The sequence below is a fragment of the Nilaparvata lugens genome, chromosome 14 (genome assembly GCF_014356525.2).
Source record: "Nilaparvata lugens isolate BPH chromosome 14, ASM1435652v1, whole genome shotgun sequence".
NCBI lineage: Eukaryota > Metazoa > Arthropoda > Insecta > Hemiptera > Delphacidae > Nilaparvata > Nilaparvata lugens.
Window position 1 is genome coordinate 6,790,442 of NC_052517.1, and position 19,311 is coordinate 6,809,752.

General features: G+C 32.9%; 1 protein-coding gene across 1 annotated transcript in view; it reads right to left on the reverse strand.

Annotated features, from left to right (window-relative positions):
• The window catches only part of LOC111044755 (histone deacetylase 4), a 132,283-nt gene that overhangs the window by 58,000 nt on the left and 54,972 nt on the right, over positions 1 to 19,311 (reverse strand). The window contains 3 exon segments of the mRNA XM_039440657.1: positions 721 to 843; positions 2,512 to 2,619; positions 7,567 to 7,673. Coding sequence (XP_039296591.1) covers positions 721 to 843; positions 2,512 to 2,619; positions 7,567 to 7,673 — 338 coding nt within the window.

Here is a 19,311-nt window from a genome sequence, read left to right on the forward strand (position 1 = left end):
GTATATTCTTCTTCTCCCAATCTCTTAATTATAATTGAAATTTCCATATCATATATCATATGTTACTATAGAACTATAATCTAGATAGAGTACCTCTTCGAAACAGTTGTTAACTGGCAACTAAATTAATAATTTTGTCAGGTTGGCATTAAGTTGAGTTGACTTGTTAGGTTGGCACCAAGTTGAAGATTTAAATGCATTTATCGCGGAAAAATTGATTGGGCACTGCTACTTCAATCCTGGGAATATTATATTACTAGCCGTCAGGCTCGCTTCGCTCGCCATATCCGTTTAGCCAGACGTTTAGTCTGGACCCCCGACTGGATTGTTCTAACATATGATAAAAATGCTCAAATGAAAAATGCAGGCGAGCGAAGCGAGCCTGCTGATCTCATTCCTGGACGATCCAGTCGGGGGTCCAGGGGGCGGAGCCCCCTGGCTAGACGGATATGGCGAGCGAAGCGAGCCTGACGGCTAGTAAATATATATGAACAAAGCAGAATTTAAATATGTAGATGCTTCATAACCAAACATAAAAGAATTATTCCACATTATTTATTATCACTAAAATAGGAAATATTCACATATAAAAGTAATCATCTTTAACTTTCAATATAATTCAACTCCAAGGCTATAAGTGGTAAATATTTTTATCTATTAAAATAAATAGTAAAATAGTTTCAAAAAATCTTAATTTTTCGGGGTATCGAACCCTGTTACCTGCAGCTTCTGTTTGACTTCCGATGAGGCCACAGCACTCTGTTCATGCTTCTCTTTCTTTTTCAACGATTCCAGACGCTCTTGCTCTCTCGCCTGTTGTTCCTTTTGCTGTTCCCAAAGTTCCTGACAAAATTACAAGCAAATTAAATTAAACTGTCAAGAAAATGAGGCATTATCATGTATTCATTATCATGTATTGGACTTGAATGAAACAACAGAAAATGATATAGAATAATCTCATCCAAGCCAGAAATATGATAGACAATGTCATAATTTGGATTATTGGATATAGTTTTTAAATTTAAAAATTTATTACCTAATACAATTTTGAATACTTGATGATTTACAATAAGTTCAGCCTACAGTGGAGCCAAGTTATAATGGCAGTGGAGAAAGATAGAAGATCAACGTTGCCGATCCTCTATCTTGCCTATGCAATCTATAGACAGTAGCTAATACAGGTTTATTGATGTAATATTAACTGTTCATTCTCGTTAAAAATAATCAATTATATTTTTCAATAATTTGATAATGAATTTTCATAATTAAATTTTTTTTAATTAATGATTAATTCTACATTGTTAAAAGACGATCTGGCAACAGAGCAAAGCAAAAAAGAGGTAGCACTATCCGCTTTGTTGAATGATAGACAAGGATAGCAATACCATTCCTAATCAAACACTGCCATTATAACGTGGACCTCACTATAGCCAGGAAATTTAACTAGCAAAATATTCAGTCTCAATATTGAGGAAATTCGTTATTAAATCATGAAACAATATTTTCTTGATGGACATAACATATTCAAGATAGATTTCATAATTATAAACAAGAATAACAAGAATAAGTGATTGTCAGTTTGGTGTAAGGGCAAGCATACCTGACTGGCAATTGGGAGGTACCGGGTTCGATTCCCGGGCTGGCAACTAATTTTGGATAGTAGTTCTCATCGAATTTCCATCTAGCTGTTAACCTTGTTGTCAATGTCTGCAGTAGCAGAGGTCTTCGGGGTGATTTGCAGCATTTATTTAGGATTTTCGTTAAATAATAATTATATATTAATAAGCATTTGAATAATGCATTCTCTATTTAATTTCATCCATAAACAATCATTCTTATATTATCAGATATACCAGGAAGACTTGAATCACAGCTATCTACTAAAGAAAGTCTTGAAAAATGAATTGCTGAAAATGCATTCTCATCTTGACTTTATAATGTGATTCTTGCTAAGATTATAATTTTCCAGAATTAAAAAGGTTTTTAACATAATATATCTCATCATGAACTTCAAGGTTCTAAAGCAGTCTACCCACAGGGACATTAGTAGTTCCACTAGCTGCCATAAGAACACAGAATTGGAAATGTCTAGAACTCAAATGTAGACAGCATTTCCAGTTACATGTTCCAGCATTATAATATTTTGATAGAGCTATTACATGAAAGTTCAATTAAAAAGAATTACTAGTAACCTTATTTTTATTCATTTCAGACACTAATCATTTCCAAAGGTTTTCATCATTGATTTACAAAAGTTCCAAATAATGTATCTCAAGTCTAACTTAATAATTTTACTCTCAAGATACTTTCAATTTAATTTATTTTGTATTAATTTCATTCCCAATCATCATGAGAGCTAATCGAGTATTAAATACCTTATGAAAGCTACTATTGTTACAGTATACAGGGAGCTTTAGAACCAATGTTGTTTTAAGCAGCAACTGCCTATGAAATACTGTAAATTGAATTTAACCCAAAATACAAGACATTGAATGACCTTGACTAACTGACCTTGAGATGATGCCTCAGCTGTTCCTCATGCTGTTGCGCCAGCTGTTGTTGCTGCACCTGGAATTGCTGCAACAGGATTTGCTGCTGCAGCTGTTGTTGCTTCTTCAGCTGCAACGCAAAAGAATGCTGATCAAAATGCCAGCAAAACAGCATCATGTAGTTATCAGTATTGTCAAAAACAGCACACAACAAATTCAACAATCATATCACAAATAACAACAGATTCAATAATTATATCACAACAGACAATAATTTATTTTTTTAACTGGCGCCCAAGTGGGACGAAAACATTTTCAATATTACTTTATTGATTCTTAATGAGTCATACAATAAGTATATCATCAAAATGATAGGGAGAGAAAAAATAAGGTAACCTTGATTATTATTATTAAATAAAAATCCAAATTAAATGCTGTAATTCACCCTGAGGACTTCTGCTACTGCAAATATTGACAATAGGATGAACAGCTGTTTACCCTGTTGTCAATATTTGCAGTAACAGAAGTCTTTGGGGTGGATTACATCATTTGATTTGGATTTTTGTTTAATAATAATAATTCATTCATTTGAATAATTGCAATATCTCAGTAATTTCCATCTGTAAAGGTAACCTTTTGCTATTCTTCTCCCAAATTTAGATTAGGTTATACATAGTCCAAAATAGGTTAAGTCTTGTAGTTGTTCACTTCAAAAAATTTCAGTCCTCAATTATTTTCACAAAGTGGATTTTAAAATTCAGATGCTTTAAAACCAAACATAGAAGAATATTACACATTATTATACTATATAATAATATTGTTTCAAATATCTAATGAAAGCTATATAAATAGAGCTGAGGACTTCTGCAAATATTGACTAAAGAACTAAAATAGGAGTATGGAATTTTGAGAAGCTATTTAGTTCTTTAATCAACATTTGCAGTAGCAGAAGTCTGTAGTTCTATTTATATAGCTTGCATTGGATATTTGAAATGATTAATAATAATAAATATTTAAAATCTCTATTCAACTTTCTTATATAATTCATAGTTGAAAAGAATACATTTTTTACAGCACTGGCCACAAGGTCGCCTGCCAGGGATTTGAAATGATTATTATACAGTAATAATTTTCCAGCAGATGGTAAACTGCAATTTCTAATAAATCTTCCAACAATTTCAATAATTAGATAATGATAGTTTTTTGTGTATCTGGAGCCCAACGTGGGACATTTCTGGACTTAAGAAACTTTTTTACACACCTGATGACTCATGACAGAATATGTTTCTCTCTTCACTTCGCAGCAATCTTCCACTTAGCACTAGAGAAAACAATTGTAACACCTTTCTTTCCAAGGTTACTAAAATTATTGATAAACAAACAAGTTATTGTGTACCATATTTCTATCAAATCACACCTAGTTTCAACTACTTGACAACTTTTATTGTGTTCCAAAACCAATAGTTATCCATTGATGAATATCACCCCACACAGGCTAGGCCTCGGGGCATTTTTTGTTTTATTCATTCTCAAAAAAGAATCTTATCATTTTGTTACATCATTATTACTGTATATTTCTATGTTCAGATGATTAGAAACAGATTTTCCTGTTACTGTACTAGTTTTTGGATGAATAAAATATTTTTCATTTCATTTTATTTTTCATATCATAGTTTTCAAGAAATCTGTTTCTCTCATTCAGACAACTAATTCAAAGAAAATCTTACTGTATGGTAGGCTAAGTTCAAACGAACCTAACTGTGCTTTATTTATATTGAAATATTTTCAACTCTACAATTAACTAGTTTACAGATCAACAATGATTTCAAATACAGTAAAACCTCAATAATCTGATCCCTATGGGACAGGGTGCAAAGCCAGAATAACAAAAAGGAGATCATTGAAAGCATCTTTTACATCAAGCCCTCTCTTCAAAGTAAAAACGATTTAGTTTGAAGTACTGTATCTGCAAACAGATTATTGTTTGCACATGTATTTTTACAACTTTAAAAATATCTCACATGGAAGACAACATTGAACATAAATAGAGCCTACCGTTACTATTTGAACAATTTAATCAACAGATTTTATTATCTGAAGAATACACAATGCATCTGTGTTCAAGAATGAAGAAAACACAGCTGTTTCCAATTGGCTGCAAACAAAAGCCTAAAATAGGATTGTCTTGAACTATTATAAAAAACTGTAACAATATTGGAGTTATGAACTCATATTTATTGATCAACATATGGCAGTGGATATTTACAGAGTAGAATTGTTCTTGATCTCATTTAGAAGTGGCTAAAATTATATTTTTGTTATTCAACATGTTTGGGCCCGGTTGCACAAAAGTCTATTAATATTTAACAGTGATTAAATGACAAAAAATCCAATCAGAGGAGTGGAAGACATCTTCAATTCATAAATACATCAGAACCCTTTACTTCATCCTAGGTATTTGATCAGGAAATTTATTAGAACAATGAGAAATGTGATTTTTTGTGTAGTTGAGAATTTCTTAGTCTTTTTCATTCAATAGAAATGTGATTATTCGATCTGAATCAACTCAACCACTCAATCACAGTTAAAATTAAACATACTTTGTGCAACTGGACCACAATGTCAACGAACCATTTTCAGATTCATCATATATTTCGAAAATTATTTATTTAATTATGACTCACAGTGCACGACTATTGCTCTCTTAAAACTTACCTCTGTCTTATTCACTCTAAAGTGAGATTCAAGTTATTAAGTCAGTGGAAAACTGATAGGAAGGTATGTATAGTTGCCACGTTCTTTTTCCACCGCCTTCTATAGTAAATAGCTGTGATTCAAGTCATCTCGGTTTCTCTGATCTAATATTAATTGTTGACTCAATTATTGTTAATAACGATCAAAGCTATTTGAATGCTGTACAAAAATAATTAATTCCTCTGTTATTCTCTGACCAATCTTAATAAATGAGGTATCCTTCAAATTTTAATAAAATTTGTTAACTTTTTTGTATCTTGTGAATTTTCTGTAAAGTGAACGATTTTCGTGAAATTTGCAATTAAAAATGGCCGCCATTTTGAATATGTACATCGAAAATTTTTATTCAATTTTTTAAAGTTGAGTCTTTATAACTTCATAAATATTTATGCCAAATTTCAGATCAATACAACATTTCATTCTTGAGATAAAAATTTCTAAGTGAAAAAAACAAAATGGCAGCTATAAGGATAACCGCTGAGTTTTGGACACTTAAAATATGACATTTGTAGTCTCCTATCATCCAGGAAAAATCCCCAAAATGTTCGACACTACTTCTGAAACATCCTGTATTTTATTCCACAAGAGAATTCCGTGATTTAGTAATGAATTTTCAAAAGAGATTGAATTCTAGTAAAAAAGTTCATTATATTTATTCATGATTGAATACTTGCATTGTTGCTTATTGAACACTCAGCTACTTTCTCTACCTTTGAAAATAGTTTTGACCCAATGGCCCGGTTACACAAAAGGCGGTTTAAATATTTAAGACATGATTAATTCCATGAGAGCCAATCAGAGAAGGCTTTTTTGAAGAGACATCTTCTCTGATTGGTTCTCGTGAAATTATCATGTCTTAAATTTAACCGAAAAATATTTTTTGTCATAGTCATTCATTTCAGCTGTTTTACATCAATTGAATCAAGCTGGTAAACAGCTGATTGTGGAACGAATAAACATATGATGCTCATTACAGCCTTACACCAGTTATAGAATAGACACGGCCCATTGTATATTCATACTGAAAGTCGATGAAGCCAACATCTACTGCCAAATCCACCCATCTTGACGTCACAACAGTGACGTCACGCATCGTATAGAAATTATAGAAAACTTTTTTGAGTTTGTTGTGTAAGTGTTTGTGGTGTTTAACTTACATTGTTGTTAAACATAGATTTTTTTTCCATAGCAGATTATAATTTATTTATGTAATTAAAATTTATGAAAATGGTAATCTCCTGTGCAGCATATAATTGCACTGAAATTTTTAGGAAAAAAAGTGGAATATCTTTCCATGCGTAAGTTGAAATTTTTACACATAAATATTGTAAGTTGAAACTGTAATATTATCTTTGGTTATGATGTAAGTGACCTCATTGCAGCATGACAATATATTAGTTTTGTAGGCTACCGTACCTTATTATTTTCAAAACACATTATAACTTTGAAGCCGATATCACATAACACATTATAACTTAACCGATATCGTTTTTGCCCGTAGCTAGAAATAACCTAAAAACACCATGAATCTGAAATAGACAATCTGAAAGTTTTCTATACGATGCGTGACGTCACTGTTGTGACGTCAAGATGGGTGGATTTGGCAGTAGATGTTGGCTTCAGAGGCTAGACTTCCCAGCGTGTCTATTCTATAACTGGTCTAAGATTACAGCATACTATACTGTAATAAAATCATATGTTCTCTTAGTTCCTAGAAACTAAGTTTCTAGTATGTTTCTTTGTATGTTTCCTAGTTCCGAATTGGGAACAGCAAAACTGGTACAAAAACCGCCTTTTAGTGCTCCTGGTGGAAGTTTTGTCAACTACAATCAAGAAATTCCTGATTCGAATCTTGTAAACTAGGTTATGTTTATAGAATGCATGTAGTAATGTCAGCATAAGCAGGTAATGTTTTCTGTTTCTCAATTATTCTTTTCTAGATTATTATGATGAAAAATAGTGTAAGTTACTTGGACGTGAATGTCTTTTGCAGTGCTCAAATGAAATTCATATTAGACATTCTCTTTTATTACTTTTCTAGTTTTTATATATATCTATTTTTTGTAATAATTTTAATAATGTATTCCTGTATTCATGAGTGCGTTTGGGCTGTTATGCCTGTTGCACTCCTAGATTTTTGTAAGAATAAATAAATAAATAGTCTCGGCTAACGCCTCGACTAGAAACATCATTCTCGCCTGCAAAAGGCCCCTTCCCGTCCATGTGACATAATATACTATTAACCACAGATTTAAAAACTTGAATCTCACTACAGTTATTGCAATATTTAAAATGTTTTTGAAAATAGTGTATAGTGGCTCACCTCCAATATCCTATGTTGTAGGGCATTCTCGTGACCGTTGGGAATGCTTTGGAGATCACTTCGCCTGCTAAGGGCGGGACTTGTGACGGGTGACTCACGTGTCATGTCTGCAACAAAAAACGGACAAAATCATCGATAAAATTACAGAATTATGAACAATAAAATCACCAAATTCATTCATTTATCAATTTATATTTTTTACAAAGAAGCACTGATTGGGAAAGAAAAACTAAGGATACTCCTTGTACTATTTCTCTCCCGAATTTAGATAAGACTTTAAAAGTCCAAAATAGGGTTATGATTTCAAGTTACTAAAATTTTGTTCATTTCCACTCGAAAACAAAGATTTTAAATTTTAACGGTTGAAAACAAAATAAGAAACAAAAATATCACACTCGAATCGCCTGTAGAAAAAATTATGAATAAGATGACGAAGTTCTGAATAAAACTACCAATTTACGAAAAATTGACCAAATCCATCTTCTATCCTATACTATTAAACGAGTAATTCATTATTGTTTATATGTTTATATGCTTGTATGTTTGTATTTCACCGGATTTCGAAAACGGCTCAACGATTCTCACGAAATTCAGAACATAGTAGCATAGAGAAACAATAGCGTAAATAGATATCCTATGGTATAGGGCGTTTTGTCGCAACTTTTACTGTTATCTCAAGCCGATTAATGTCGATTATTGTCCATTTTTACTGTTTTGACCGGAAAGAGTGTATGAACGGCACAATATGAGAGACTACCAGCGTCATAAAGCTTCACAGGAAAGAACTACGTGGACTATCTGCTAGAGATAACAGTAAAAGTTGCGACATAAACGCCCTATACCATGGGATATCTATCTACTTATGCTATTGCTTCTATATGCTTCTATCTATACTATTAAACGAACGATTTCTGTTTATATGTTTAGATGTTTATATGTTTGTATTTATATTATAATATATAGTATTTTGACATTATTATGATTTGAGTTAAGGAAGCAGTTGTGGGTTTCGACCTGTTGTCTCCAAAGAGATATTGTAAAATAAATAAATAAATATTTCACCGGATTTCGAAAACGGCTCTAACGATTCTCACGAAATTCAGAACATAGTAGGTTTATAATATAAAAATTCTATTGCACTAGGTCTCATCCCTGGGAAAACTCGCTGAAGGACATTAAAAGGATAATTATTATTCATCCTTGGAAAAACAGCTGATAATTATTTCGTCGTCTGTTGATGATGGAAGTGAGTGAGCGAGTTCATGTGTGTGGGACTGTGTCAAAATTATGACTCAGCTGTTGAACTTTTGTAATCATTCAATCAGGCAGGTACTTAGTGCCGGTTGCAAAAAGCCGGGTTATTTCTAATCGTGATTAATACCAGTAGAACCATCTTTTCGAAATGGTCTTCTCTGATTTGGTTCACGTCAAATAATCAGGATTAAAAATTAACCGGCTTTTGTGCCACCGGGCCTTTGTGAAGGAAACTTTTGCATTCCTCTGGGAATTGACTGTGATTAATATTAATAATAATAATAATAATAATATAATAATAATAATAATATAATAATAATAATAATAATAATAATAATAATAATTTCTCTGGATGTGTCGTCCAACATCCAGAGAAGTTTATTCATAAATTCATACATTACATATTTTTTCATACATTTTCAATAATATAACAATATTCAAGTTTTATAAAATGATACCTCACTATATAATATATGTGTCGAGGTTATCATAAAATTATCAATTATTATCAATTCACTGTGATTAGACAGAACATTCCTGTATGAACTATGAATATTATTATAATTTCTTCTTTCGTAATACATTTTTTATGCTTTTGCACTCCAGAGCGAAGCTCGGTCCCCGATATTTATAATAAGAGAGAGTAGGGTTGTGTTTGTTCGTGTGTTCGTTTGTTCGCATCAAAACATGTCAACTTGTGGATTGCATACCGGAAAAACGGGAATGATTTAGATCTCCAAATTTTGCACATGAATTCTGAAAATATCAATCTTATTATAATAAAAAATGTAAATTTTTATTTTCATATATTTGACGCATTCATGTGCATTTTGTGTACGTAGTCTGAGTAGGGATGATTGATATAGATTATATTTTATGTTTTATACAATGTTTCTGTGATTTGACCTGACTGTGATTGATTCTTTTTATTCTCCATTTACCTGACTGTGATATAAATGTTATCAATTGGTATTTTTTTAATCATTAATAGATATGTTGTTGTTGTTTTTCTGTTATAGTTGAATTCAATTATGATCTAGACTGATTCAGTAGTTGAACAAATAAGCTGTGATAAGATTCATATTGAATACTATGGAATGGAACTTATAATAATATTGTATTGACTCTAAATTACTGTATGACGAAACTCTATGTTTGTAAAAGCTCTTGAGTTAATAAAACATTATTATTATTATTAATCTCATGCACCTCAAAGCCACATTTCAGTTTTCCTTCTAGATTTTCAGAATTAATGTTCAAATTTGATCAATGTTATTGAATCTATAAGCAAAATTACAAGTTGAGAAGTTGAGACGTGATGATGCGTCATTCGTGAATTTCCTATCCCCTACATGTATAAGCCAATAATTCTTTCCTTTATTATATTATAGATTGAAATCAAGCTTTTGTGCAAATGGGCCATAATATATCAATCAATTGATTAACCAGTCTTTTTCAATTCATGAGAAAACGTCACAATACACACTTCAACCAGCACAAACTCCTCAATCAATTGATTGGCCAATTGCAATGCAACCTGAATGGTAGACATGTTATTATATGATTGACGTCAATCATAAAGTATTCAGAGTTTTCATTCAGAAAAAGCACCTCTAGTATTCCGTATTGATTCGTTTTCATTGATAAACAGTGAGGAGATAATTTCAACACGCTGTACTTACGAATTTACATCTTGTTCATGATTTTTTGTGATAGAAAGACTGGATTCACTCAGTATTTCGTGGTTTTAGTGATATTTTTTTATTTTTAGTGTAATATTAATAGTTTAATGGAATGAAGATTTAGTGATGGAGAGACTGGATTCACTAAGTATTTCGTAAAGTTTTAGTGATATTTTTTTATTTTTAGTGATGGAAAGACTGGATTCACTCAGTATTTCGTGAGGTTTTAGTGATATTTTTTTTATTTTTAGTGAAGTTTTAGTAAAATATTAATAGGTTAGTGAAATGAAGTTTTAGTGATATTTTTAGTGAAGTATTAGTGATGGAGAGACTGGATCCACTAAGTATTTCGTGAAGTTTTATTGATATTTTTTATTTTTAGTGAAGTTTTAGTGAAATATTAATAGTTTAGTGAAATGAAGTTTGAGTGATAATTATTTTTAGTGAAGTTTTAGTGAAATATTAATAGTTTAGTGAAATGAAGTTTGAGTGATAATTATTTTTAGTGAAGTTTTAGTGAAATATTAATAGTTTAGTGAAATGATGTTCGAGTGATAATTATTTTTAGTGAAGTTTTAGTGATTGATAGACTGAATTCACTCAGTATTACAAAGTTCCAGTGATATTTTCTATCTATTAATCGATTTAAAATGATAGACTACTTCAATAATGGTCAGCCAAATAGTACTAATTTGAACTAGATTTTGTATAATATACTAAAGGAAAGAATTCTCTTTCTCTTACATACGTAAGGATAGGAAATTCACGAATGACGCATCATCACGCGTCAAATGTGGAGGAGGGGATTAGGGGGTAAAGGAGTAGGAGGAGGAGGAGGAGGAGGGAAAAATGAGAAGAAACATAAGGAGGAGGAGGAGGAGGTGGAGCAGGAGGAGGATGAGAGGGAATGAAAAAAGATGAGAAGAAACATAAGAATGAGGAGGAGGAGAAGGAGATGGAGTAGGAGGAGGAGGAGGAGGAGGAGGAGGAAGAGGTGGAGAAGAAGGAGGTGTTGGCAAAGATAGAAGAAGAAGAAGAAGAAGAGTGAAGGAAACAGAAGATGGGAGAAAAAGAAGACAGCTAAGAAGGAGAAAAGTTGAAGAAGATGGAGGAGAAGAAGAAGAAGAAGAAGAAGAAGAAGAAGAAGAATGGAAGAAAAAAATTCGCGACATCACATATATACACACACACCGGTTTGGAGGCCCCAGACAGGATCACCTGATTTAGGTTCATTGACCTTTGGATGACTTTGGCATACCATTCCATTCATATATACAGGTGCTAGCCCAACTCAATGGACCTGTACTCGGTTTCACTTAAAACTGGCAGAATTTGTTCAATGACAAGCGTTGATGTCATATACTAGCTATCCTGACAGACTGATAATGACACGTTATAATGGAAGGGGAAAAGTATGGGAGCACAGTGTTGCCCATTCTCGGCCTTCCATAAAGTATAGCTTTATGATGAAACAAACAAAACCTACTCTAGAACATGGTACACCATGGTGCAGTAGGTCAATTTCCACACAGAAAAAACTAAACAAGTAGAGAACACATTATAAGATTTTTTTGTAACTAACTCTATTGTATGTAATTGTAATTTATCTAATATTTTGTGTAATTGGTGTTGTAGTTTTAGTTTTTTTTTTGGGAAAATAAACATTTTTTTATTATTATTTACATATAGCTGATATCGGTATATCTGATGTAGCCTAATATCATAGAGAAAATGTAAAGGATTGAGAATTGTGTTCTCTTTATCAATAAATAAAAATAGCGAGCGAAGCTCGGTGCCCCGATATTCTATTGATAAACAGAAGACAAAATTCTCTAAAATGATCGTGTTTATATTTTACAGCTGGCTATACGTCAGCTTATGAATTTCAGGGATGCGATATTTTGATTTTCCCCTCCATCACTCGCTCACTTTTCACTATCCACAGACGACAAAAGTCTCAGCTGTTTCAGCCAAGGATGAATTATGTCGTTTAGCGAGTTTTCCCAAGGATGAGACCTAGTGCAATCGAATTTTTATTTCATAAACATACTATGCTCCAAATTTCGTGAAAATCGTTAGACCGTTTTCGAGATCCGTTGAACATAAATAACCAGATATACAGAAATTGCTCGCTTAATATAATAGAATAAAAATAACGAGCGCAGCTCGTTGCCCCGATTTTAGATTCTATATTCACCGAGGAAGTTTATAGGCCTATTTTGAATTCTTCAAGATTCTATTGAGTCAAGTTTTCAGTTTGTCAAGTTCTAAATTAGACAAGCTTTTAATATTAGACAATTGCGGAAACGGGTTATCTTTTATAATGAGGTCCATGTTATAATGACAGTGGAGATAGGAGAAAAACGTTGCCGATCCTCTGTCTTGTCAATGCCTTCTATAGATGGTAGCTGATACAGGTTTATTGATGTAATATCAACTCGTTTAAAATAATTAATTAATTAATAATTATATTAAGCAAGAAATCATATTTTCAATAATTTCATAATGAATTTTCATATGTAGGATGTACTATTTTGTCAATTAATTATTAATTCTACATTGTTAAACGACGATCTGGCAACAGAAAAAGCGAGAAAGAGATAGCGCTATCCGCTTTGTTGAATGATAGACGCATAAACGGAAATGCACCTTAAATCAGAAAACTATATTCTACACTATAGTGAGGTTCACGTTATAATAGCAGTGTTTGACTAGCAATAACATTACAATAACATTGTAGTGTAGAATGTCACTATAGTGTAGAATATAGTTTTTCCTACAGTTACGTTGAAAAGTGGCCATTGCTGCACTGATTACAGAACGCAAAGAATCACTTTTCCGCTCTAGTGCGGGAAAAATTTTTCTGCACTCCAGATTTGCAACATGGCAACGCAAAATACTTAGTAGGTTATATGGAGCAACAGTGCAGCAAAATCAAAATGAAGTTGGTAACAGTGACTGCTGTGGCTGCTATAGTGAGCAGAGGTGCAACCAAGCACAACGCGCTAATTATTATTCATTATATATTATAACCAAGGACAACGAGGACTTTAGGATTTTAGGATTAAGGTTTTTATCAATAATAAAAATTACACAGAAAAACATTTGATGCATTTCAGGCAATTTTACCCATAATTACCCACTTTTCATATTCAATGGTAACTGTAGGAAAAACTTAATGTGAAATACGTGCGCAAAGTTCCTCTGCTGCACTCAAGAAAACACTCAAGTAAACGTTTCTTTCGGTGCAGCAAACTGACACTTTGCGCACTAGTTGCACAAATAACTATTCTGATTTAAGGTGCATTTCCGTTTATGCGTAAATTTCCGCAGTCGACGACGGCAAGCATTGTTGACATTCATATTGTCTAAATTTCAAGTGTGCTAAAACAGCTGATCAAATAACTTTTCATTATTTGTCTTTATTATTCAAGAATTAAACATTTCTAATAATATCAACATATTGCCATTTAAAAGTATAAAAAAGTCTCAAACTGCCCCATTGTAAAGTAATTAAACATAATATTTTGGGTTATGTAGACAAATATTGAAATCTACCCAATGTGAGATCCTCACTCAGTTGTGGTCGACGACGGCATTTACGCACTAACGAAAACACAGCTTAAAAGTTGAGGAAATCCAAGTAATTTGGAAATATTTTGATTAGAAATTGACGGAGAATTATAAATAATAATGAATGACGACCTGTTTGAGGTTTAAATAGATAGAGAGGCTGGTGTTGACTGGTGAGACGCTGCGCTGCGCAGTTAGCCTTTGTGTATTTATAGCACCGTGGGAGGCGTTTCAATATCTTTTACAAAGCTATTTCTGGATTACAAAAATAGTAGTCACTGCCTCTAAATGCTCTCCCCTCTAAAACGTTCTCAAAGTATTTTCTGCCGCTGCTTCCACTTCAGCATCTTTTTCTTCTTCTTCTTTTTCTTCTTCTTCAGCTACAGCCTATGAATTATTAGTTCCCTCCTCATAAAACAGCAAATTTTTGTGGTGTAATGTATTACATAAGAATACATTTTATTCAACTTTTATTCAAATCTAGTTTACACAGCTTACATAATTCTTTTCGGAAATAAATTCTCTACAATTTTCATTGCGAATAATTATTTGTTTATTGGTCATTAAAGAGAGTTATTGGGCATCAAACGTAGAAGTCTGTGTTTTTCTACTTAGATTTTTTGCATATTTCAACTTATTTCTCAAAAACTACTCACACTACAGCTTCCAGACTAGTTTCATTCAATTTTTCAGATATTTTTCCATATGAATCCAGCATAAGTTTTCCAAAAACTAGTCCCCAAACAATTCAGCATCGGTGTATTTCACCAGAGGAACTGAATTCCGGGCGAGATCTTTCACCCTGTATAGCTCGCTAATGAAGTTTTTATGGATATATGTTTATTTTTTTCTTATTTTTACCTCTTCTATCATGTATTAGATTATTTTACCATAATTAAGAATCACCCTGTATAATACTAGCATGTAACTCCTACTTTGCACCAGGGAGAATTTGGTTTTTTCAAAGAATGCAATCGCCTTATATCCAGGAAACATAAAAATTATATATCAATTTATTATTTTGTTCAAAATTACGTGGATAATCTTTCCACGAACCCACAACCTTTGATTCACATGAACCGCGCGCACTCTAAATTAAGCTGATTGATTGATTGATTGATTGATTGAGTACTTTATTTATGTAGATTACAATATATACTGTCTTATACACTTATATACAATAGCTTACAATACAGCAAAATTATAGATGAATTTACATAATATAGACTAAGAAAATAATTATTGAACTGTATATGATATGAAAAAGCAATTTGTAATATAATAACTATAGATAATAATTATATTGTTATGCATCTACATAAATTGGCGGAGCTTTGGACATAGCAATGTCCATTCTTCGGAAACAATATTAAAAATATCCTCCCCACTAACTCTCTACCAAAAAGCTGCAGAGTCACTTAGTGCCGGTTGGGACAAAAGCCGGTTGAATTTTAATCGTGATTATAATTTCATTTATCCCATAATTCAAAGATTCAAATCAACTAGTTTTTAAATTACTAAGTGGAGTTTCTTGTTTGAACATTACTTCGAGTTCTAATTCCCAACAACTCTAATCCATCACAACCCGGTCGTGTGTTAATGGGGAGGATATTTTATATTCTTCTCAGAGAATCGACAATAATTATTTGTTGAAACACCGCCGATTTATTAAGTTACATCACATTACTAAATTATCGTTATTTTAATTGCATTCAACCTTTATTCTCATTGATTAATTGTTTATACTTTGTAAAATTTGTTGAATAATTAGTGTATAAGCCAGTAAATATTGTAACATACATAAATAAAGAAATCTAATCTGGAGTCTAATCCCCCCCCACTCACTCTCTCTCTCTCTCTCTCGCTCTCTCACTCACTCTCTGACTCTCCATATTTAGCAGATCTACAATAATTATTAATTCTAGGACTTGCAACTTTCACCTTTACAGCTTATTTATAACGATTGCCTTACTATTATAGACTAGCATACTAACAATTCAACTTGTCTTACTATAATAGACACTAACAGGTCACCAGTTACTTCTATATTTAGACTATTGCACATACTATCTCTCCAGATCTACCGGGTTTATAGCATTAGTCAACATTTGTAAATAGACATACAATGTTCCAGAACGAACTCAAAAAATTATGCAGGATTACCTCATGTTATTCTGATTGATATAGTGAGGTCCACGTTATAACGGCAGTGGAAAAAGATAGCAGAACAACGTTGCCGATCCTCACTGTCTTGTCAATGCCTTCTATAGACGGTAGCTGATACACGTTTATTGATGTTCATTCTCGTTTGAAATAATCGATTATATTTTATTAAGCAAAAATAGTTATTTGTATATCTAGAGTGAAAAGTGCTGTTTTTCTCCCTCAGGGAAAAGTTTGAATAACAATTTTCCTGAGGGAGAAAAAACATTTTTCACTCGTAATATACACAACATTTTTCCTCCATCTACATTTTCATAAAAACTGCAAATAAAATAATTTTTAAAAACCTACGTGACCAAACAATGTGTTACAACATAATCTAAAAAGTAAACAGAAACAGTTCTCCGTCGACAGCGCTATCTGTCGGCAAAAATTGTAACAACAATGGCCGCCACAACTACAGCTATGATGAAGTTCCCGTTTCAAATTTGATTAGTTAATGAGGAATATTCGTTGGTTGGTATTTTGAATAGCATGGAATAAAAAAAAATATTTTTACATTTTTTTAGTATAGTGATATGAAGTTTGTAATAATTTTAGCATACACACATATATTTCATATGTTGATCAAATCTGGTTGAGGTATTGAATTTAGTTGGCTCAATGACTGACTACTCTACTACTCTATATGCTTTCTCATCTGAGCTTAGACCTTCTTACCTATTACAATGTAAGTTTTTAAAATAGAGATGCTTCCCATGTTATTTAAATGGAGTCACGTTTCCTCCCTAGGGAGTTTTTCTGTTTTTTACTACCGAGAGCGAAAAAGTGACACTTTAGTATTATGTTTCTGGGAGTAAAGTAAGTACTTTGGGACAGTAGGTGGAGGAAAAATATATTTTTCAATTATTCCATAATAAATTTTCATAATTAAGATGAAATATTTCGTTAATCAATTATTAATTCTACATTGTTGAAAGACGATCTGGCAACAGAGCAAAGCGAGAGAGTTAGCGCTATCCCCTTTGTTGAATGATAGACAAGGATAGAAATACCATTGCTGATCAAACACTGCCATTATAACGTGGACCTCACTATAGTTATTGGTATTGAAACATCTTAATGAACTCGTGACTGAAATATTTGTCTACAAATAGAAATTTTCAACAATTTGTTCTACATTTTCATGTTACTACGTTTATTTGAAATGGTAGAAGAAAATAGAATCTAGCATTAAAAAATAATTAGAAATGTGATAGTAAAAAAGTGAAGGAGGAAGAGAGGAAGGAGGGGGGGGTGGAGGAAGAGAAGGAAATTGAGGAGGAGGAGGAGTAGAAGGATGAGGAGGAGGAAGAGAGGAGCGAGAAGGAGTAGGAGAAGTTGGAAGAGGAGAAAGTGTTGGTGTCGGAGGAGGGAGAGTGGGAAAATTCAGAGGAAAGGATGAGAAGGAGGAGGAGGGGGGAAGAAGAGGAGGAGGAGGAGAAGGAGGAGAGGATGAGGAGTAGGAGTTGGAAAAAGAGTAAGTGATGGAGGAGGAGGTGGAGGAGAAGGAGGAGGAGGAGATGGAGAGGATGAGGAGTAGGAGTTGGAAGAAGAGTGAGTGATGGAGGCGGAGGAGGAGGAGGATGGGAAAATAAAAATAGGGAAAGATAACCACAATGAAACAGAGTTTAAAAATAGAACTCTCTTATCACACCGTCCAGTGATAATAATACAAAACTATACAATGAATCGTGTCGGTTTCAAAGAACTAATTAAATAATGACTTTGTTATCAGAATTAAGAGTGAGAGAGTCTGCGTTTCCGAGAACGAGAGTGAGATATAAACACAGAGAGTGAGAGAAAATTGAATTGAATATTTGCCTTTATTGAGGGTTAGAGAGAGAGAGAGAGAGATATAGAAACACAGAGAGTGGGAGAAAATTGAATTGAATATTTGCCTTTATTGAGGGTTAGAGAGAGAAAGAGAGAGATTGATTGATAGAGTAATTTATTCATGTAGATCACAATATATACTGAGAGAGAGAGAGAGAGAGAGAGAGAGAGAGAGAGAGAGAGAGAGAGAGAGAGAGAGAGAGAGAGAGAGTTGTGAAGAAAGAAAGTGAGTGAGACAGTGTGTGTGTGAGACAGAGAGAGATTGATTGAGTACTTTATTTATGTAGATTACAATACATACTGGCTTATAAACTTATATACAATAGCTTACAATACAAAAAAATTATGGATGAATTTACAAAATATAAATTGAGAAAATAATTATTGAGCTGTATATAATATGAAAGAGAGAAAGAGAGAGTCAGAGAGAGTGAGAGATGAGAAGACAGCGAGAGAGCGTTTGTGTGAAACAGAGAGAGAATGAGATACAGTCAGAAAGATTGATTGATTGAGTACTTTATTTATGTAGATTACAATATAATATACTGGCTTATACACTTATATACAATAGCTTACAATACAGCAAAATTATAGATGAATTTACATAATATTATAGACTAAGAAAATAACTATTGAACTGTATATGATATGAAAAAGCAATTTGTAATATAATCACTACAGATAATTTTATTGTTATGCATCTACATAAATTGGCGGAGCTTTGGACATATCAATGTCGATTCTCCGGAAAGAATATTGAAAATATCCTCCCCACTAACTCTCTACAAAAAAGAGAGAGTGAGAGAGTGAGAGGAGAGAGAGAGAGAGAGAGAGAGAGAGAGAGAGAGAGAGAGAGAGAGAGAGAGAGAGAGATAGTGATATGGTGAGAGAGAGAGAGATAGTGATATGGTGAGAGAGAGAGCGAGGGGGCAGAGAGTGAGAGAGAAGGATAGGGAGAGAGAGAGATATAGTGATAGGGAGAAAGAGAGTGAGTGAGTGTGATAGGGAGAAAGAGAGTGAGTGAGTGTGAGAGAGAGAGATGATATTAGGGAAATATCCTCCCCACTAACTCTCTACAAAAAAAAAAGAGAGAGTGAGAGAGAGAGATATGGATAGGGAGAGAGATATAGTGATATGGAGAGAGAGAGAGAGAAAGGAAGAGAGAGTGGGAGAGCGAGAGCGAGGGATCAGAGAGTGA